Genomic DNA, 23072 nt, shown 5'->3' with positions numbered 1-23072 from the left:
AGGAAGAGATCTATGGGCCCCAGCAGAGATCACCCACGAATGACAAAGAAAAGATGCTGACGGTCCATGCTGATTATAACTGTACGCCCCGCACAGATTAAGAATGGGTACTCATTTCAAGAGTTAGTGATATAATTCAAGTAAGTTGTTAACACAGTTCACCAGCTTCTCTTTACTTGTTACTATGCTTCCTCCTTCTAGGTATTAGGAGTGCTTTCCCAATAAAAAGTACTCAATTACCTCCTCCACCCAGGGGGACTGTGAAAAACAGTTCCCACAAAATTTTAAGCTGAACTATTTAGGCTACTTTACATCGCTCTGAAAGATACATTGTTCATTTGTTCAATAGATATTGATTGCCTGCTCTGCAAGGCGCTGACAGGGTTGCCAGGAGGTGTGATGCTGACGGGCAGGTGGGATTCCTACCCTCGTGGAACTGGCAACCTAACAGGACACAGAGCTGTGGGGCAACATGAAGGATAAAGGGAAAGGTTATAGAGCCAGGATGCCTGAAGCAAAATGGGAACTTGGACGTTTTAGAGCAACGAATCAGTCCTTCAGACCATGTGCTCCCTATTTTCGCTTTAAATGTTATAACCACAAAACACATTTCCCACGGGTATTTGTATACACAAGGAGTGCAATGCGCACTACCCGAAGGATGGACATATTTGAAACACGGACTTGGGGGGGGGGAACCAAGGGAAACACACGTAACCTAAACATCTGTACCAACATAATATGCTGGAAAAAAAAAAAAAAAAAAAACATTTCCCAGAGAAGGCTGAAATGTTTTTGTTTCCCAACATGTTCGCTGCCCCGGTAGGGCAGATAATTGGGCAGTGACTACAATCTACTACACTCGATACAGCTCTGACCCAGACTAGTTAACTCTGCCTAGGTTGTGGCTCCGTATATTGCTAAACTTTTCAAAAATAAGGTATATGAGGAAAAGTTAAAATAATATTATTAAGCTGATGCAGGGAGGTTGCTGGTAATTTAAATAATGGCTTTCAGACCTTCAAACTGTACATGACTGATGCTGGGCTGAGAAACCTTTCTCTTGATTTGAGACCAAAAGTATTTAAAATAGTCAGGTCCCTAAAAAAGGGCAGAATTAGAATCATTATGAGTAATATGTCGATGCTGCAGTAAAACAAGCATACAAACAGAACAACGTGGGCTGAGAGCACAAATACGCCTAGAAGCTGAGACTCAAATTTCTTTTTTAGTTTCTAAAGTTGGGTATTTCCAAGTTTGGATGTCAGGAGAAAGAAAAAAAGGTCCCCCAAGGCCACATGCAGAGGAAGAGGCTGTAGACACAGACTGATTAACATTCTGCTTCCTGCTTTTCATTTGATTTTATTCTTTGAAAAAAACAGATATGAGAATTGCCGATATGCAGACTAGCCTAACACCTTTGAAAAGAGTCTGTAGTTTCTGTCTCTTTCTGATTCTATATGCTGCAACACAGCAAGGAAAACAGGACGTAGAGGTGGCTTTTCCAAGCTCCACAGCTGACCTTAACCCTGCCAGGTAAAGCACTGTCCCTTGAAAGTCAGATGTAACCAACTAACTGACATTTATTGAGACTCTACTATGTGCCAGACCCTGGGCAAGATACTTTCTCTCTCGTCAGGTTTTGAGCTGGGTGAGAGGCTGGGATAAAGGGTACAGCCAAAACTTGGGGGATCCAACAGGGGCTAATGGGGGCCACATGCTCACCCACAGGACCTGATCTGAGCATTTTCATAGACCTTCCAGTATTTTCCTTATAGAAAATAGAATTTTGCTTCTCATTTCTTTCCCATTCTTGTCCCTTCAAGTTTTTTTTTCATGCGTCCTAATAACCATATATCTCATTTTCCACCCATCCAGACTCCTTGCTCCTCCCCATTCGGTCTGGGGAGGACTCATAAATGTCGTTGGTCACAAATCCACTCTCCACGCTCACCAGAGTCACGAACCCACTTTCCGATGGGTTCACAGCCATGTTGTCATAGTCACAAGATGTGCCATCGGGAGTGGCTTCTCCGGAACACACCCGGAATGAAATATTCTTCAGGTCTGGCCGGGTCTCGGCTAAGTCAGCTTCACTTTGTTTTCTTATGACATTGTAAACCTCTAGGTCTGGGCTGTTCCCCAGTTGGTGTTGAGAGGGCCAGATGGTGTGTTGCTCCTTTGTGCTAGGGTCCGTCTGCTCCTGTTTCCTAGGAAGAAAGAAAACCAGGGCTGAGGATTGTAGACCAGGTGATTGAGAATATCTCTGTGCTTCCTGTCCAGGCTGGAGGGAGAAGTCTTGGGCAGTCTCTAAGCTGCACTTCTCACTTGCTAACTCACAGGCTTTGTTAGGGTGCTGGGTTGGGGGTGGGGGAGTGAACCAGGGAAGTGTGGTTAAAGTGATTGTGTATCTTTCATTCATTGCTGCCAGAGTGTAGGACAGGGTTATTATCCTGGCGTTGCCGGAGGGTCCAGGGATAGAACTGAATGGGGAAACAGATCACATCTTAAAAAAACCCATCTCTAAGTGCAAATTAGCATGTCCTTGCATTATGAATGTAAGCAACAAACCAGAGTAGAATTGAATAATATCTTTGACTTGATCACCAACAAAAATCATAGATGTTTTTACATGACATCATAGTTAGTACAGATACTTTGCAATATTTTGCCTTCTTCTCTACTTCAAAATTATGGTAATTATACCCACCACTAAATGAAGATGCATTAATAAAGAAGCACATATATTACTGAATTATATATTCATTGTTTGGAAATATTTTGCTAAACAATATATAATAACAGTATAATTACTTCCTCTGCAACCCAATGTACTTTATGCATTGAAAGATATTGTTCTGGAAGGGGTCTCTAGGCTTCACCAGACTGCTATAGGGGTCTGTGGCACAAAAAAAGGTTAAAAACCCTTGGGATAGACAGACCCCAGCTCTGGAGTTGCAATTCCCAAATCCTGGTGAGGGACTCAATAGATAGAGTCAGGAAGGGAAATCAAGAACCAACTGCAAAGTAAGCAGATGGAAAATATATCTGTAATATTTTGAACTGAATTCTACTTTTAGAGTCAGAGGAAATAACTAATAAAAATGATCATAGTAATAGCTAACATATTTTGAGTGCTTATGATATGCCCATTCTGCATGTATTAATTGCTTTAATCCTTATAATAATCCTATAAGGAAGTTATTATTAACTGAAATAAGTTCTCCATTGGAATCTTACTAATAATTCATCTCAAATTGGTCATCAAAGGGAGTTAAATCTTCAATTAGACCTTAGTTTTCCTGTTGTAAAATGGGAATACTAGACTTCTATGTATACTATGATGACAGAGAATAAAAGGATAAATGAGAAGAGCTTTGGGTACCTAAAAAATGGTGGCATATGATGCTGACCATAAACAGAGGTTGTCTAGGCTACCTGCTATAGCTATTAATATTTTGCAGCAATCTATACTTGTGTATTCCATTAAAAGAAAAGTCAATTAAAAGGAATTTGGTGCTTTCATTTTAAATTAAGTGGTGTTGGCTGGGTGTGGTGGCTCATGCCTGTAATCCTAGCACTCTGGGAGGCCGAGGAAGGCGGATCGTTTGAGCTCAGGAGTTCAAGACCAGCCTGAGCAAGAGTGAGACCCTGTCTCTACTAAAAACATAGAAAGAAATTAGCTGGACAACTAAAAATATATATAATAAAAAACTAGCCGGGCATGGTTGTGCATGCCTGTAGTCCCCGCTACTCAGGAGGCTGAGGCAGAGGGATTGCTTGAGCCCAGGAGTTTGAGGTTGCTGTGAGCTAGGCTGACGCCACGGCATTCTACTCAGGGCAACAGAGTGAGACTCTGTCTCAAAAAAATAAAAAAAAAATTAAGTGGTGTAGTTTCAGATGTTTACCAGAATGCTTTGGGACAGTCATTTTTCACATGGCTCACTATTAATTCCTTCACTCACTCCACAGACACCTTTGGAGTGAAGGCATGTGTTCATGACAGAGCACTTCCGCTGGGTGACGTGTGGGCACAGAGGAGGTGAATAACACAGTTTCATTCTTCAAGTCAATTTAAATCTTTTACACACACAAAATAAACAATGTAAGATCACTCTTTTCCCACAACTCAGCGCAAATGCTTAGTACTTCTGAATGCCCTGAGCCTGTCAGAGAATTTGCTCTCAAATCTGCAATGGTGATTCTCTTGGAGTTACCATGGCTTTTTTTCCCCTAAATATTCAGGGCGTACAGATATTTTTGGTTGCATGGGTCACTTCTGTAATGCTTGAGTCATGGCTACAGGTGTGTCCATCACCCAAATAGTGTTTGTTATATCCATTAGGTAGGTTTTTGCCCCTCCCTTTCTCTCCCTTTCCCCTGCTTGATTTCCACTGGGTTTTACTTCCTTCTGTGCACATGTGTGCTCATTGGTTAGTTCCAATTTAATGATGAGTACATGTGGTGTTTGTTTTTCCATTTTTGAGATACTTAGGAGAACGGTCTCCAGTTCCATCCAAATTGTTGCAGAAGACATTAATTCATCCTTTTTTATGGCTAAATAGTACTCCATGGTATACATACACCACATTTTATTAAGCCCTCATGAACTGATGGGCACTTGGGTTAATTCCACATCTTTGAAGTTGTGAATTGTGCTGCAATTCCATGGCTTTTAATGAACTAACAACATCCAAATCTCAAAGGGGGCAGAAGATGCAAAGGTTTCACTTGCCTTCTTCTACAGATCCAAACCCAACATATGACGGTAATGACCACAAGGAGGAGGAGAAGGGGGATGCTAGGGATTAGGATGTAGGCAAGATTCAAGGCAGCTTCTGAAAAGAAAAAAGCACATCATCAGCACTGGTAATTTTTCTGTGTGCTTCAAACCATGTTTAAAAAAGCGTAATCGACATAGTATTCTAAAAGGCACATTGCTAGCAGGGGACAGATACACAGTCAGTTAGCAAAGAGTCTTCTAGTTTCAGCAAATTGAGCATTTTCTACCTGTCCCATTGCCCTAAGTAATAATGAAAATAAGCTTAAATTTTTGGGTCTCATGCAAATATCAGAAGGGCACTTTTGTTAATTAAAAACAATTTTTTTTTCTCAGAGAAAAGAGATTCCTTTTCCTTCTTCTTTCTTAGCAAAGGAGGGGCTGCTGGGGAGTATTGATGCCTTTACCTCTAAGGATAGCCATGGTAGTTCCCAAGGTGGGGGTGGCGGGAGAGAGAGGGAAAAATAAGCAAGTCAGAAGGCTCAGTGTCATTACCAGGAAAGAGAAGGTCATGGGAAGCACATGAATTAGACTATAAAACCTTCCCAACGTTTCTGACTAAGACGAACTGGACTCAGTTGGGTTCATGAGCATGACTGTGAAGCACACTTAGAGGTTTGCTTTACTGAACTTTCTAGTCTTTTTAGACTTAGAACCAAAGCTTTTTCCCTCAAGGGGCTTTGGGAGGAATCAAGGGTTAGAGACTAACCCCCTTCTTAATCCCACTGATCCAAGATTCCTGCCCATCTAGGAGCTGTTGCTTTTTTCTTTCTGTGAGGCTGCAAACCTGACAACCATCAAAAAAACAAACCTTCAAAACCCACTTTAAATAATAACAATGAGCAACAGAAATGCTTCCCACCTTTGCACAGCACTTTATAGTTTTTTCAAAGCATTTCCACACATTATATCTGTTGTATAATAGACTGGCCTTTGTCCCTATTCCTGGGAAGGAGGCTGTAAATCCCTGGAACTTCCCAAGTAACAGGAGTGGCTCTGTTATTTACAAGCCCCTCAGACCATACCAAAGTTTATTGTAAGGAGATGTCTCAGGTTGGGGCTGGCCATGCCAGAAAGCCCAACCATGGGATTGTAGGGTTGGGGCTTTGAGCTGGGTGGTATCTGCCTGACCTCCTTTGCAGACTGAGTTCTACCACACAGCCAATGATCAAATTAACCATGGCTATGTAATGAAGCCCCAATAAAATTTTTGGACACCAAAGCTCAGTGGAGCTTCCCAGTTGATGAACACATTGATGAGCCAGGATGATGATGATGTATTCTGATTCCATGGGGAGAGGAAAAGGAAGCTCCCCATTTGGCATCCTCCCAGACCTCACCCTGTGTCTCTTCATTTGGCTGTTCCTGATTTGTATCCTGTATAATAAAATGTAGTCATAAGTATAGTGTTTTCCTGAGTTCTGTAAGTTGTTCCAATGAATTATTGAACCTGAATGGGGGTAGGTGGGTTGTGAGCACTCCTGGGTTTGTGGCCAGTTGGTCAGAAGTGCAAGTTGCAGCTGATGTCTGAAGTGAGGCCAGTCATGCTCTGAATCGTGGCCTTAAGCTGTGGGGTCTGTGCTAATCTGGTGGTTAGTGTTGGAATTGAATTGCACTATTGCAATATCCTATTTCATTTTGTGGACACAGTGACGCTCTCAGGTAGGTAAGAAAAATATTATTACTTCTGTTACGCAAAAAATTAAACTGATACACAGAGAAGAAAAGTGGTTTTTTTAAAGCTGTCCAGTGACAAAACCCCAGATTTTCCTCTTGAAATTCAGGGCGAGAGTGAGATTGAAAGTACATTAGCACTCCAATTTATTATCCCATTTCTTTTACCTTTTATGATCTAACTTTTTAAATGTTTGTGTACATTTTCTCTAGCTGTTTTGCAGATGAATATTAATCACAGATGTTACGCATCATGACTTGGGTCTTTCTGCTCTTATTTCTCCACATCCACTCTGTCCGTCCTACCCCCATCCCATCTCCATGACCTCTGGGTGGCTCCCAAGGCTCTATCTTCATGCAGATTTTTCAACTCCTGTCTAGTCTAATCCCCCCAGTGGTTGTAGGATAGCTCCATTTGCATATTCACTGATGACTCCTAACATTTAGTACAGTTTTGCAAAGCCGCAAGCATCCTGTCTAGTTCCATATTTAAGTAGCTGTGGGAAAGAACCAAGAGGGTATTTAAACACGGGTAATTTGTGATCAAGGGAGTCTCCTTACCTATTTTTCCTAGGAGAGTTCTGTACCTACCTTTACTTTCTTTAAATGTTTCTTTGGCATCTTCTTCCTGTGTTTCTTCTGGAAGTATGGGCTTTGCTGGCTCTGTTCCCTCACCTGGAGAGAGACACATGGATTTGAGAACTTGGAGAAAGGCATCACAATCCAGGTATTCTCTGAAGTCCTACCACGTTCAAAGTCAGATGTAAAAAAGCAGTAGCAATTTGACCAGTGTCTATAAACCTAGAAAAGTAAAGGGTTGAATTTGCTACCCTAGCGATTTAATTGTCTTCATCTTTGTGGTGAGACCCTTGCTGCCAAGAATGAGGTACCAAGACAACCAACAAGCGGCTGACGTGGAGGCACCTAAAGTACTGCGGTGCCAAGGGAAGGGCCAATGACTCACTCCTAGGACCATAAATTATCAGTTTGGCTCATTTCTTGTCCCATTAGATTAAATTATTCCTTTCATATTGTGAGTAATGCCAAGTAACAAACCGAATTTGCAACTGTTGCTTTTCAGCTTTGAGAGAAATAGACAACACCAGAGAATGAGACTCATGAGCTAGTGGTCATGGCTAGGTGTGGCGTGCACCTGTCCAAATTGTCTGGGTTGACACCAGTGGCCTTTCTGTAGGATAATCTGGTCTAAAGGGCATACGGTTCTAAACCTATGAAGAGGGGCTATGAAACAGCCCCATTTAACCCAAATCTCAAGTGACAGGCTTACCTACAGGCCTCAAAGAAGGAACTGTTGGTTTCTCTGTAGCAGAAAGAAACAAAAACAAAAATAATAACTACATTTTCATGCCATCTGAATGAAATCAGCTAGAACATGGTATTCATTTATTTTCCCATTTAGTCATCCAATAAACTTTATTTACTGTTACCAGATACCAGGAACTGGGTTAGTAAGTCAAAAGAATTGCTTCTTCACAAAGACTAGCCTTCCCCGAACTTTACTTCAGTGGCTTTTTCTTTTTTTACAAAGTATTTAAAACCTTTAAATCCGAGAATTTCTAAATATATGCGAAAGTAGAAAGACTGTTATAATGAACCTCTATGTGCCATTACACTTCAACTCTTATCAACGCATAGCTAATAATCCCTCCTCCTCCCCTACTATGCTCCCAGCCTGGATTATTTTAAAACAATCTAAGACATTTTATCAATTCATGTTGAGGGTGTTCTGGAGAGCAACAAACACTTTTTTCCAAGTAGTGGAAATCGTTGAGGTGCTAAGTAGACCACTGGCCAACACCAGGGCAGAGACTAGTGATCTAGAACTCTGAGTTATTTTAAGTATTTCAAAGAGCCTCAGGAAAGTCAGGTTGCACAGACAACCTGCATCCAGTGTTTTTGCTTTTGGCTGGGAGTGTGTCTACTTCTTATATTGGCAGTGAGTCTCTTATGCTAATCAGATGCTCTGGAGTTCACAGGGACAGGCTTCTTGAGGACCAGACCTTAGAAATCACTTTCCTAAGCCATGATGTCATGCCTATTCTGAAATTTCATTCAGAAAGGACAGAAACTTTTAGTCATCTTCCCATAAGTGTATGTGTGTAGAGGTGATGCAAATTCATTTATTTATTTTAATAAAACGCACTTGTATATACATGCTATATGATAGAAATCATTCTAAGTGTTTTATGAAAACAAACTCAGTTAATCCTGATAACGGCCTTGTGAGGTAGCCTTATTATTATTCTGGTTTTGTACACTAGGAAACCAAGATACAGGGAGATTAAGTGACTTGCCCAAATCTCACAGCTAATTAGCAGCTGAACTGGGATTGCAACCAAATAAATTCAAATGCAAATTAAAATAGTAAGGAGACATAACTGTGCTAAGTAGTAGAGATAAAACAGCAAGTGAGGGCCGGGCGCGGTGGCTCACGCCTGTAATCCTAGCATTCTGGGAGGCCGAGGCGGGCGGATTGTTTGAGCTCAGGAGTTCGAAACCAGCCTGAGCAAGAGCGAGACCCCGTCTCTACCAAAAAAAATAGAAATTAATTGGACAGCTAAAAATATATAGAAAAAATTAGCTGGGCATGGTGGCGCATGCCTGTAGTCCCAGCTACTCGGGAGGCTGAGGCAGTAGGATCGCTTGAGCCCAGGAGTTTGAGGTTGCTGTGAACTAGGCTGATGCCACGGCACTCTAGCCCGGGCAAAAAAAAACAGCAAGTGAGAAATAACCCCAGCCCTTTAATTCTTCTAATCCTAGCTCATTCTACACGATGGTCATAAAATCTGGAAATACAGGACACTATTAATTAATGTTAATTTTGTGATATTATATTGAAATGCATAGTATATTCAATGACATTACATGATCTATTCAAATTGTTGTCCCTTCACAGCTCAATCCAGTGTGCAAAATTGCAGTCAACGCGGCACATTGATGCATTTGCATCCATCCCTGCACGTGCGTCTGTGATGCTGCAGATGATTTGTGTCTGACTTTCTCTGAATACGCCTTTAGCATATCCCAGAAGTAATCAAGTGTTCAGGTCTGGCTAGCATGCTGTCTCCTCTACGTGGCCATGTTCTCAAATCTAGTTTTAGGTGTTATCATTCGCTCCGTCCCTTGCCACCCAGGCATAATGGGATGGGGTGCCATCCTGTCGGAACCACACGAGGAGCTTCCCCAGCCCATCAAGTGGTTAAACGTGTGTCCAGACCTCATGCCGACCATGCAGTGAAGGGGACAGACTTGCAAACAGGCAGCCGAAGTGCTGTGTGTGTGAGGTGCTGCGGTCCTCACAGGAGGAACACCGAACCTGGTTGGGAGGGGCCCTGGAAAGCTTCCTAAAGGAAGTTACTTTTTGGACTTACTTTGAAACAATTTCAGATTTATGAAAATTTGCAAGAATAGTACAAAGAATTCTCACATATCCTTCACCTTATCATTTTACCACATTTCATTTACTTCATTATCCTTTCTGTCTCCCTTGTCTCTCTCTCTATATAAACACACATATACATCTTGATATCTATACATACACATATATAACTTTTTTCTTGACAATAAGTTGCAGACATCAGTACCCCTTTACTCCTAAAGACTTCAGTGTATATTCAAAAGGGGGGAGGTGCATTCTCTTACAAAACTGCAGTACAAATATCAAAACCAAGAAATCAACATTGACATAATACTATAATCTACAGACCACCTTAAAATTCTGCTAATTGTCCTAATAATGTCATTTATAGAAAATCATCCTCATCATCATCGAATCATGGTCCAGGATCCAATCGAGGATCACCTGTTGTACTTATTTGTTACGAGAGAAGGTGATGTCTAACCTGAACCTGGAGGGTGAGAATGAGTTGGGAAAGGGGGAAGGGTGCTCCAAGCACAGAACATCAATGAAAAGTTCTTGGGGAACTGCATCGAGTGCAAAGGTGTTGGAATAGGACGGGGAGAGGAATTAGAGTGGTGAGAATTGAGGCTGGACAGGCAGGCAAGGGTCTGATCGTGCTGATCTTTTCCTGGCATGCTAAGGTGTATGAACTTATGCTGAGGATAGGTGGCCACATAAAGGCGATGTGTTAGTTTTTCTCCACATGCCCACCTCCCTCTGTTGGCTTCATTTTCTGTCCTTCTCTGTGTCCTGGGAGGTTGACCTCTATGGACTGTTTCAATGTGGATCCCTTGTCCTTTGATTTTTTCTTTTTTTGAGGTAGAAACTTTTGTTATCTCTAAATACAAAGAGGCAACTGAGGCATAAGAACCTTGCCCTTTGATCTCTGATCGGACTTAGCCAGTGGGAGGCAAAGGCAGAGATCAGAGGGTAGGAGGAGAGAGGTCTCTATATTTATTCCCAGGCCCCCTTCCCGTGTCAGCATGGTTTGATAGTAGTGTGTTCCGTGATTATAGCTCCTGCTGGGTGGGTCCTCTTCCATGACCCCAGGTTTTCTCTGGGTTCTGCTAAAACCGTTCCCTCCCTTTGCCCCTTTGAGCCTAGGTGTGGTAACAGCTTCTATCGTAGCTAGTTCCTGGGTGCTTTATCATCTCTTGCTCTTTGCCTACCGCCCAGCAAATATCCTTTTTAATACCCTTTTCTTGTTAAAACCTTTGGGTGTGCAATGTTTTTCCTGCCAGGATTTAGTGTAACTAATACAAGCAATAGCAAAAAATAATGAATATGATTTTTTTTTTTTTAAAAAGTCTCCAAGTTCAAAAATAAAAGGATATTAAAGCAAATTTCAAAACCTCACATTTCAAAAAATGTTAAAGAAATGCAAAAGTTTAAACCGTGGATCTAATAGAATATAATTAACAAAAGTGATGGAAAACCAGTTTGTACCAAGTGCCTTGCTTTCACTGCTTTAAAAAGGCAACCTGCTAAGCCAGTCTCCCTGCCTAAAGACAGCTCTACGGTGGGGAGGCCAGGTCGCTGGAGAGAAGAACTCATCTGAGGAGGAAAAGAGGGAGGACAAACATCTCTTAGCAGCAAAAATGGCCCCTAAAGCATGGTGCAATTCAAATGATTTTAAAATGACAGGATTATTTCATCCCAAACTAACTAGTCACTCTACTTCTGTCAGGAAAGAATGCAGAATTGGGGCCAAGCCCCAATCTCAGGGAGGTGAGAAACTTCAGGGACAAGTGAAGGGTCAGTTCAAGTTTAAATCTACGTCAGTTATAATGTAGGAGTCTGGGAGACCCCAGCAGATTGAAACTGTGGGGCTTGTAGCCAGTTGAAAATCCTTACAGGTCTGGATGCAAACGTAAATTGAATTCGCAAGGCATATATAGTGGATAGTCTGGGGAGATTAACCTGCTTATCAAAGTGCCTGCTGTCTCTGCCCAGTGCTGGAGGAATTGGTGTACTTTACCATTTACCTCCCCTGGGAGTTACTGTATTTCCTTAAAGCCCCAGAAAGTAATCTCACATGGCGGTTAGAAGATTTGTAGGAACAGTGGCCAGCTTATTCCAAGCTCTTACAGCCAACCTCACATGTGGAAAGAATAAGAATTTGTGGCTCTCCATTTAGAGGGCTTTTTATTTCCTGCAGTTCTCGTAAGTCTGGCTTTATCACATATAAGTTAGACCCTTTATTTTTTTCATCCCTTCTCTTAGCATCTGATAACCTTTCCTTTGCTGGAATCACTCTTCAGTGAGAAAGTGCCATTACATTTCCCTCTACAAGAATTCCCAAAGTGTAACGTTGCTGGCATTTGCAACAAGCTTTCTCAGAGACCACATGACAGATGCTGGGTACTAGCAGCTGCTTAGGAAATGAGAGAGGAGGTTGAGAACTCAGCCACATAGCTGGGGAGAGGATTCATTACCATCAGAATATTTGCAAATGAAATTGTTCTTCATGTTGCATCGGTCATCGTTCCACTGGAACATGTAGGGGCCTCCGATGCCTGCGGGTGCCGATGGCTGATGGTACATGACCACGCAGACCTCACTGCCGCAGGAAGGCTCGTCCACATACCAGTTCCTGTAGGAAAGGGATTGACAAAGCTGGCAGCTGGAGAAGGATACCCCATGACTTCAAAGCCCTTGTTTCCCCATCAAGTTCCACTGAGCCATGAACGTAAGCCGCTGCTTCAGAACACAATACAGAGACAGGGAGGAATTGAAGTACTGCCAATAAGTAGAACTGCACGCTTTCTAACATGGACATCACAATCAGTCATCTGACATTTGCCATAATCTCTTTGCAGGGAGGAATATATCATATGATGTCTGCAAAGCAATTACGAGAAAAAGCAGCTAGCAGAGCTAGTCAGGACGATCTTATTTCTTTCTTGCTTTTTGCTAATTGGGTTTTGTTTCCCTTTTTTTAGAGATTAGATGCACTGGGAAGAAGCATGGTTTATCTCACCCAGAGCTTGTCCTGCTCCCATCTCCCCAGGCTTTTCAAAGGCCACAACTGCCTTCCCAGGTCTGGGAGGCAGATGGGGAATCCAAGCATGTGAGCAAGACATTCCAAAGTATAGAGGCTGTCAATGCAGGTCAGAGGGTACAGACAAGAGCAGGAGGAGCATTTGGTCTTTTTCAGTTTTTAAGTTGTTTCCACTTGATCAGGCTGATAAGCCCCTTAGCCTTTACTGTCAGATGTCTTGTCGTTATCTCCCCAGCCCTATGAAGGGGTGCATTAGTGGCCTTGGCTCTACTATCTTGAAATTAAATGGTGCTGCCACTCAGCTGGATGTGTGCATGCCAGGTTAAAGCCTTGGCTCCCACGGAAAGTTTAAATCTTCAAGCACCTACCCCAGGTGTTGACTTAGGGCTAGGCTTTGTAGTCTGCTGCCTACTCACCTGAGCTCTTTCCTCCAGGGCTCAGGTCTTGCCCTGATGCTCAGAGCAGGTACTGCTGCTCTGCCTAGCTCTTGTCAGAACCCCTCCATAGGAAAGAGACAGTTAAGAGACAGGTCCCTGTTGGCATCACAATAAGTTTCTGCTTGAGTCCTGTTATTGTCACCAAAAGGAAGATCCTTTGCTGCACCCATCGGACTGAATTTCCTGAACGATAGCTGAGCTTGCCACAAACATTCCTTGGATGCCATGGCTGGACAGCTGGAAGTCTGAAGAGGGCTGGGCTCTGCACCTCATTAGTTATCCCATTATTTAGCTCATTTTCCAACTCCATTGGGCCTCTTACCCTAACTTTCCTTGTTCCCTTCCCCAATGGCCATATGGCTTTATGTTATTTTGTCCCATAGATAAAAGGAATATTACGCGTGGCACATAATTTCTAGACTTGAGCCAATTCTCAAACTCAGAACTCACCGATGGAGGGAGAGGCCAGGTTTCCAGTAATAAGGACCCTGCAACACCATGGCAGGTGCACATTTTAATAATTCTCACTCTTCTTCCCCCAGAGGGTCCTATGGCTATTTACTCAAGTAACCATACACTGGGGAAAGAGGAATATCCAAATATTACAAGGACTATTGGACATAGAGTGAAAGTTGACATTAATACTCAGATATGAAGTGTTATCAAAGCTACCCATCAAAGTGGGAGCATATTGGGGCCAGGTATTAAATAGAGGTCTGGTCCAGGACCATCTCACAATGAGACCCCAGCCAGTGATCATTCCCCAGTCCCCAAATATATGACATACTGGCAGTTGGTACAGTTTCACATTGGTTCCTTAGCCTATGATGGGCAGATTGAGCTGCATGGTCTCTTGGTGCTCCTTGTCTAGTAGCAAGAAACTACTTACCTAGGGGTAAGAACTATCACAGTGGAGAAGGCCAAGTGGAAGCCTCTGAAACTGCACTCCTCCCCACCCTCACCAAGATAGTAAATTATCAACAATATCTTATCCAGGGAAGATGCAGAAAGTAGTGCCACCCTTAAAGACCCAGATAATGCAGGGGTGGTATTCGCTATCACATCTCTATTTAATTCACTAGCGTGACTCCTCCAAAAACCAGGCAGATGCTGAAGGATGATACTAGAATAGCATAAATTCAACCAAGTGGAAGCCACGATTGTAGCTGCTGTGCAATATGTCATAGCTTTGCTAGAGCAGGTTAACATGCCCTTAGGTTCTTAGTATGTAGATCAGGTGAACACATTCTTTTCCATCTGTATGAGAAAGGAGATCTGAAACAGTCTGTTGGAATAGACAACAGTATATACTTACCTTCTTGTCTCAAGGCTATATTAATTTTTCCCACCCTCTGTCATAATATGGTATGAAGAGACCTGGACTTCTTAGGCATCTCGCAGAAAATCAGACAGGCCCACTATATTGCTGACATCATGATAATTGGACAAGATGAACAAGAAGTGTTTAGTACACCGGAGACCTTAGTAAGACTCATGTACTCCAGAGGGTTGAGGATAGATCCTATGAAGACTCAGGGACCTACCACTTCAATAAAATCTGTAGGTGTCTAGTGATCTAGAGGATACTAGAACATCTCTTTTAAATTAAACTATTGCATCTTTTAATAATTTGAAGGAAGCACAGCACTTGGTAGGCCTTTTTGTGTTCTAGAGACAGCGTATTTCACACCTGCGAATACTGTTCTAGCACGTATACCAAGTGACGTGAAAGATAGCCATCTTTGAATGGGATCCACAGCAGAAAAGAACTTGGAAGTGGGTCTAGGCTGTGTGCAAGCAGACTTGCCACCTGGGCTCCATGATCGAGTAGACCCTATTATTAGAGATGTAATGGTAGGGAAAAATAATGCCATATAGAATTTGTGACAAGCCCTAATGAGAGAATCACAATGCAGACCCTAGGATTCTAAAGCAAGGCAGTACCATCTATAGCTGAAAATTAGTCATTTTTTGAAAAACAACTCCTGGCTTGCTACTAGGCAAGAGCACCAAGAGACCATGCAGCACAACCTGCCCATGATGAGATAGGTTTTGCCAGACACACCTCCTCACAGGTTGGGTAGGCCCAGATTCAATCCATTGTAAGATGGAAGAAATATATCCAGGACTAAAGGGCATTATGTAAGCAGGACCAAGGGGCACTGTATGATCAGGTACAGCAGACTGCCCCGACACCTGCCACTGTTGTACCAGAGCCTCTCCCTTAGCCGCCACTGATGGCTGCATGGAGGAATCCCTTATGACTAGCAGATTCAGGCAGCCTGAGCGTGGTTCATGGGTAGGTCAGTTAAATATGGGAGTACACGCTGAAATAAACAGCAGCTACTCTGTAGCCCCATTCAGAGTTGGCTCAGAAAGACAGTGATAAGGGCACATCCTCCCAGTGGCCAGAGCTTTAGTTGGTGCACCTAGTTAACCACTTTGTATGGAAAGAGAAGTTATCAAAGGTTGGAATATGTAAGGACTCAGGGGTGAGACAAATAGCAGGGCCAGCTGATCAAGAGTCTAAAAAAAATGACTGGAAGATTGGGGACAAGGAGGTTTTGGATAGAGTGATGTGAATAGACATATGGGAGTGTGCATAAAGTATGAGAATCTTTCCGTTAAATGTTAAAGCTTTCCAGGGAGCATCCATGGAAAGAGGCACAAAACAACCAGGGAGACAAGATGACTCAGCCAGGTGATGCCAGCCAGCCTTTTATCAGCCACCCCAGTGCTAGAACAATAGATATATGAATAGAGTTGTCATGGTGGCAGAGATGAAGGTTATACATGGGTTCAACAGATAGGCTCCCACCCACCTAGGCTAATCGAGCTCCTGCTACTGCCAAATGTCCAACCTTCCAGCAACAGAGACCAATGCTAAGTCTGTGACATAGCACCAACACTTGAGGAGAACAAAACAGCACTTGGTGACAAGTTGACTGTATTGGATCCCTGAAAGGGGCAATGATTCATTTTGATAGGAACAGACACACAATCTGGGGTTTAGTTTGCCTTTCCTGCCTCAGGGTCTTAGTCAGCACCACCACCCAAAGGCTTACGAAGTATTTAATCTACCAGAACAAGATCCTAAATAACATCTCATCAGACAAAGGGACCTACGTTAGCAAAGAAGGTGTGGGTGTAGGCACCTGGCCATGGGATTTACTAGTCATGTCACATGTTGCACCATCCTGAAGCTGGCAGTCTGACAGAGTGATAGAATAGCTTGTTGAAAACACAGTGGCAACATCAGCTTAGAGGCACTGTTTTGCAGGGATGGGCACCATCCTTCGAGATGTAATGTACACTTTAAAATAAATCAATGCCCCTTATATAGTCCTGTGTCCCCAAGAGTATGAATACATGGGTCTGAGAGCCAAGGGGTGGAAGGAGGAGTAGCCCCATGTAGCATCACTGAGTTGAGGAATTTATGCTTCCTGTCTCTGTAACTCTGGGCTCTGGAAGTTTAGAGGACCTGGCTCCCACAGGGGAACGCTTCTGCCAAAAGATACTGCAAGAGTCTTATTAAACTTTGAGCTATTGGACTTTGAGCCACTTGGACTCTTTGGGATCCTGTGTTCAGAGACCAGCAGGTAAGGCAAGGAGCCATAATCTTGGCAGGAGGTAATTGACTGCAATTATTAGAAGGAAGTAGGTTTGCTGTTAGGTATTATGGGCAGGCAGAAGGCACCCATGGTATGTACTTGGGTATCTCTTGGTACTCACTTGACCAATTTTGATGGTCAATGGAAAAATGGACCTACTCTAGCCAGAGAAGTGCAAGGTGAGTAGGGCCTCAGACCGTTCAGAGATGCCGCAAGGTAAGCCATTGAGGGCAGCAGACAGTGAGGGAATCTAGACTGGAGAGTAGAGGAGGCAGGTCAGTAAGTATTAGTCACAGCCCTGGGACCAGCTGCAGTGACAGGAAGTGTAGTTCATCCTACTACCCCTGCTTTTTAAAATTTCTCCCAGGAAGAGAGGTTCATGTGAATCCTGGAGGAGCTACCCCAGAACTTATGTGAAGATGTGGGTCTGATCAGCATATTGGGTAGACTACGACAGATGCTGGCATGCTGCCTTACATGTAATAGGTAACAAATATGCATTTTAGTGTTCATTCTTTTGATGAGTTTAGACTTTTCCCCATATGATTATTTTCCATTTAGATTTTCTGTTTTGTAAACTGCTCAGGCCTCTGGTCTTCTTATCTTTTGGGGTCTTAGTGTTTTATTGACTTATATAAACTGTTTATCATAAAAAGATATTAACTCTTTGTTAGATTCGTTACATTTTCCTAGTCTTATATCTGTCTCTTAATTTTGATTTTTTTTAATGTTTGTCCACGTCATTGCATTTCTCAGGAAGGGATAATGGCAATATCATCGTGCCAGGGTGGGATATGAATGAGTCTTGACACTGTGGGTTTAGGAAGGTCCTACAAACTGTAGCCTTCCTGAAGTCCCCACTCTTGGCCAATCCCCAGAGTTAGATCTTGGCTCTGATTTCTTGCTCATTATAACAATTCTCTGTGGTCTGGAGTCCTACCATGAATCTTAGCCCTGTGGATCTTCTGTCTCTCAATGGGGTTCCAGTCCAAAAGGTCCCATAGCCAGAACCACTGACTTCAAGCATCATGTGCCATTGAAATGATGCTGCTGGGTGGTGACCACCCAGAGCTCTTTGGACATCAGTTAGGCCCCAAAGGCTGAGTTCACCACCTTCACCACACTGCTCTGGTCAACGGCTGTTCTGGTGCTACTGTCCTCTCAGGGCTCTGCCTGGCTGGGTGTTCTCCTCTTCCCACTGCTCTGGCACCTCGGATCCAGCCTGCCTCTTTTTTGAGTTACATCATGAGTCAGCTGCAGTGAGTTCCACACACTTACCTAAATTTTGATGTGCTGCCATCAGTCCAAGCATAAAGGTCCTGGCAGGCTGTGCTATTGCTTTGTTTCTCCTCACGCCTCCTGAGCCCAATCCAGAAATCACCGTCAGATGCCAAGAGGTTTTCAATGAACTTTTCTATCAGTCTCTGTTCATCATCGGACTCGATGCTGACTAGCTCGCCTCCATCGCTCCTGCAGGCTTCTTTGGCTTCCTCAAAGTTCAGTCTTCGAGAAGAATCATGGAAGTAAATTACTTTATAACAAGGCCTCTGTGTTCCTCCCCGGCAGACTGACTGCCCTAGAGAAAAAAAGAAACCAACCTGTTTCAGTGTCTCCAGAAGTGTAGTGGGGCGGGGGTACTTGGAGGCATCTGAACGAAGCTATCCCTGGACAGGAATTCTGATTACTCGTCAGTGGACTGTAATCATGTCAGGTAGGGTTCCCAAGCAAATTAATATTCCTTCCAGCTGAGAGAGACAGTGATTTTTAAACTCTGTTACCCATATTATATAGGTTTGTTTATTCCATGACAGATTCTTGAAAAGCAGACATAATTTGACTATCCTTTAAAAATGAAGTAGATGAAGGTTTATGGCTTCACTTAAAGGCACACAAACAACACTTTCGTTAGGGAGTCTCAGGGAATAGTGTGGCTTAAAGTGCGTATTTTTGTTTGGTGGTTGCTTCAGGTAGGAAAGGCATTCTGAAGTCAGGCCTGGGCTCCTCTACCTGGAACTCTTTGCCTGTGCAGTGGGACTGAGTATTTGCTCAGTATCTGGTGTAAGCAGAAGCTAAGAGGGTCAGATCCGTGAGGTTTTCTGCTACTGACAGTCTCCTGACCCAAAGACAACAGTTAAGGTTTACTGAACTCTTACTGTGTGCCATGAATTATGGTAAGGGCTTTACATTTACATACATACTGTATCTTATTTATCCCTCATAACAGTCCCTTGATATAGATACTGTTTATGCCCCACTTTACAGATGAGAAAACGGAGGCTCAGAGAAATTAAATAATTTTGTTAAGGTCACACAGCTATCAGCAGCATCACCTGAGTCAGAACGCAGATCTAATTATAAAGTCATGCTGGTACCAGTGCACTGTGCTGGCGGCTGCCCAGCCCACCCCAGGCTCACGTCGCCCTGGGAGCCCATCTGAAATCCATCTCAGACAAATGGATGGAGAAGCCAGTAACAAATCATTCACCGGCACACGCCACCCTCGCTTGTGTGTGTGTGATTGAAGCCTTGCTGCAACTCGGACATTAGCCTCCTTACTCCTTTGTTCAATTAACGTTTATTGAGTGTACGCTCTGTGCCCGGCCCTGTGCTGGGAATACAGAAACAAATGCCAGTTCCTAGCCCACAGGAGCACACAGCATATGTTTCTGGATCCAAATGTATAAAGTGAGAACCACAGATCTACAAGGGGAGTGGTCCCCTGTGATGACAGTGCCAGACTGTGGCCTGTGGCTGTGAACTGCTGCCACAGAGCCAGGGGCAAAGGATTTGGGTTTGGGAACCTCTTCCCAGACCTTCTAGAATGGTCTCATTTTCCTAACTTGTTTTGCAGCTGTGCAGGGAGCCAGATAGCTTTCATCATTCCCAATACTGTACAGAAGACAGGGCAAAGGGCCACAGACGGTTAACTACATTATTAGTGCTAACTGGGAAAAGGCACGTGCAGATGATCCAGAAAGCTCCAGTGAATATTTTCTATTTCTTCTCTCATCACTTTTATAAATAAATCCTCAATAAGCAACAAGTTATAAGAGATTTGCATCTTCTCCCTTTACTTGTCACTATTTGGCTATTGCTGCTAAATACAGAAACTCTAACTAGCCTGGTCCACCAGCAAATTAGGAGGGCTCAGAAGCCAGGCATTCTCCCAGCAGGTGTTCCAGAGAGGCTGAGCTGGGATGCTGCCTGGGGAGGAGGCTGAGCCAGCCAAGCTTCTATGATTGCTTAGAGCTGGCTTCAAATCAGACAGCAGAGGAAAAGCGAATAAGAGCCCCCAGGAACACCCCCAACCTGGCCACCAGCGAAACGTAAACTGGAGTTGAATTTCCTGGCAGCCCCCGCTCTTCCACGCTGGACTGTCAAGGGAACACATAACACCTTAAACCAGTTTCCTGTACCGTCCAGCCCGGCCACACATCCCAAGTCAGCGGATGAAAGCTAGAGACAGCCAGAGCTGGAAGGAGGCCCAAGGGCCCATCTGGTTCCCCTGCCTTCAGGAAATGTCTTTCTCTTCTCTTTTTCAGGAAGGGGAAGGGCGGGAGGACCTTCTGTCCCCCACGACCAAGGACGGAGTTCATTCGGCCCTAACCCAAGTGGCTCCCTGTCGCCTTCCCCTTTTGTCGCCCTGTGCCCCACCCCCATACTGAAACCACTTTTTGATTCTTTAAATCAGCTTCGCAAGCTGGGATCCCCGCGTGGAGGAGGTTCCCATTCTCCTCCGTCCCACTGGGCCAAGCTGTCGGTTCCTGCAAAGGGCACCCGAGAAAAGGGAGCGGATACTCTCCCCACGACGCGCAGAACAACTGGAAGAGGCAAGAAGTCAGAGCACCGTCCCTCTTCTGAGGTCCAAGTGCGAGGCTGCAGTCACACGACAGGAGGAAGGAAGCCGAGAGTCATTCCCCGGAGTCAGGCGGGGCTCGTCCCGCGCTAACTACGTTCTTCCCCGATCTCTAAGCGCTCTCACTCTAGGCGCTGGGTCCAGCCATGCTCCCCCAGAAGAGACGAGGAGTAACAGGCAGGGTTCCCACGGTATCCCCACCCCGCCATGTCCGTGGCTGCCTCCCGGAGCGGGCAGAAGATGGGGGCTGCTTGGGGAGCCTGTCCCGCGTGCGGGTCCCAGAGACTACCTCGCCGCGCTCAGTGGAGCGGGCCAAAGGGGCACCCGCTGAGGCAAGTTTGCGTGCTGCTCCGCCTCCCCTGCATCCTTTGGCCCACCCCGAAACCCCAAGCCGGGAACTGACTTGGAGCGCTCCAGGATAGCAGGGAACTGGGCGGCCTCGGGAACCCACGCTGGACACAGACGCCTGCTCCCTAAGCAGGGGCCTCCGGAGGGCTGAGTGTGGGAGTGGGGCAGGAGGCGCTTCCCCATCCCCACCTCGGGAGGGCCAGGGAAGAGGTGGGTGACCCCGAAGAGGCAGCAGCTGGGGAGCAATGGGTGCATCAGCCGATCCCGCCCGCGCTCCACCCCTGCCCCAGCGCGCGCACTCACCGCTCAGCAGGCGACCGCTCGCGCCCCGCGGCCCCGCCAGCAGCACAGCCAGCAGCACTGCCTGCAGCGCCGCTCCCGCCTGCATGGCCAGACTCTGGTGCGCCCTCGGACACCCCGGCGCTACGGCGGCGGTGGAGCTGACGGACCGGCTGCTGCATGCGCGACGACTGCAACCGCGGCAGCGGCATCTCCCGAGGACCGACCGACTGGGCACCAAGAGGAGTGGGGGAGGGCGCAGAGTCAGTTGGTCGCCCCTCCGCCCCCTGGGACGTCACTGCAGGGAGGGCAGCCCAGCTGACTGGCCCGCCCCCGACGGCCTTCTCCAGCGAGCTCGGCGCCAGACAATCCGCCAGCTGGAGGGGAGCGACCCGCAGGGCGGGGGCGGAGGGCCGGCAGCTCCCTGCCCCACTCCAAGCTTCCCAGGGAGATCCTGCAATTGCCTAGGTCACAGGGCGGAGGAAAATCCCAGTCTGGCTTCTCTGAAATCTGATGAAGAGTGCACCGTAGCTAAAAACTGTACCACACCTCACCCCTATTCCCCGGGACCATAGCCAAGTTCACTCAGCTGTGCGGTCCAAAGGGAGAGGCAAGGCACCGATACCTATTCATACCAAGGGCTCAGTCGGCCGCAGTCCTGGCAGTCAGGGCTGCACCTGAAAAAGGAATGGTCGACAGATACTCAAGCGGGCAGCGTGCCCACTGGCCGGGAAAGTTACAGGACACAGCACGGACAGCGTCCAGAGAAGGTGTCTGAGTTGGAGTTCTCCGGGCTAAAAGGAGAGCGGCTTCCACCAGAAGCCAAAGTATATCCCAGAACTCAGCAAGGAAAGGATTCTGCCTTTTGTAGGGTACATTGGGAGGTGGGGGTGATGATTATGGAATTCAGCCTTGGACTTCTGCCACCAGGAAAGAATGAAACTATTTCCTCTGGAAAAGCTTTCCTAACCAACCTAGCCCTCAGTGCGTACTGCCTCTTGTAAACTTTCACAATAGTTGTTTTACATTGGCTTCTTACAGTCAACAAAATGTTTTCAAATATATTCAAATAATAAAGTGAGCCTCCAGTCTAAGGACTAAGGTACTAAGTAGCAGAAGGTGAGGCTGAGTCCCTTGCCTTTCCTGCCACACCATGCAGGTGTGAAGCACAGCACCGGTCCTATCTGGGCCACAGAAGGATTTTGATTTCAGTTTGCTGCTTTTTACCTACTTACCTACTTGCTGCTTTTCAAAAACAACAGTCAAGAGAGCAGTGATATTTCCAAGGCCTAGAGCCACTGCAACTCTAGACGAACAGGCCTGGAGGCAAGCTGGGGGCGGGATCAATTTCAGTATCAGCTGAGAATCTGGGAAAGTTCTCCTATTGTAGAAAACAGCAGCAGGATGAGGACTGACCTTTATGGCAAGTTCATTTACAGCCCTTCTCTGTGTCCCAATGAGAATATCTCACATCCAACACACATTCTTTCTAGAAATTCTTGGTTATCAAAACAACGCAAGAGAGAACTGTTGTGGTGAAAAGAAGCACTTGAGTTAGCATCTGATGTTCTGTTTCAAATCTTGCTTTTCTTCATTTAATGTCTGTGTGGCCTTTGGTAAGTCCCTTTGTCTCTAAGTTTCAGCTAACCTACTGGTCTATGTGTA

General features: G+C 45.1%; 1 protein-coding gene across 1 annotated transcript; it reads right to left on the bottom strand.

Moving 5' to 3' along the window:
• Nucleotides 1-1336: 1336 nt before the first annotated feature.
• LAYN (layilin) lies at nt 1337-21865 on the bottom strand. Its single transcript, XM_012659153.1, has 7 exons — nt 21432-21865; nt 18203-18500; nt 12311-12468; nt 7743-7775; nt 7046-7129; nt 4736-4838; nt 1337-2210 (listed from the first exon to the last, which is right to left on the bottom strand). Exons 1-7 carry the CDS (start codon nt 21514-21516, stop codon nt 1844-1846), a joined length of 1128 nt encoding a protein of 375 aa, XP_012514607.1. The 5' UTR covers nt 21517-21865; the 3' UTR covers nt 1337-1843.
• Nucleotides 21866-23072: the final 1207 nt, after the last annotated feature.

This window comes from Propithecus coquereli, unplaced genomic scaffold, assembly GCF_000956105.1.
Source record: "Propithecus coquereli isolate 6110/MARCELLA unplaced genomic scaffold, Pcoq_1.0 Scaffold6, whole genome shotgun sequence".
Classification (NCBI taxonomy): domain Eukaryota; kingdom Metazoa; phylum Chordata; class Mammalia; order Primates; family Indriidae; genus Propithecus; species Propithecus coquereli.
The sequence above is the reverse complement of the archived record's forward strand: the minus strand, read 5'-3'. Positions and strand labels throughout refer to the sequence as shown.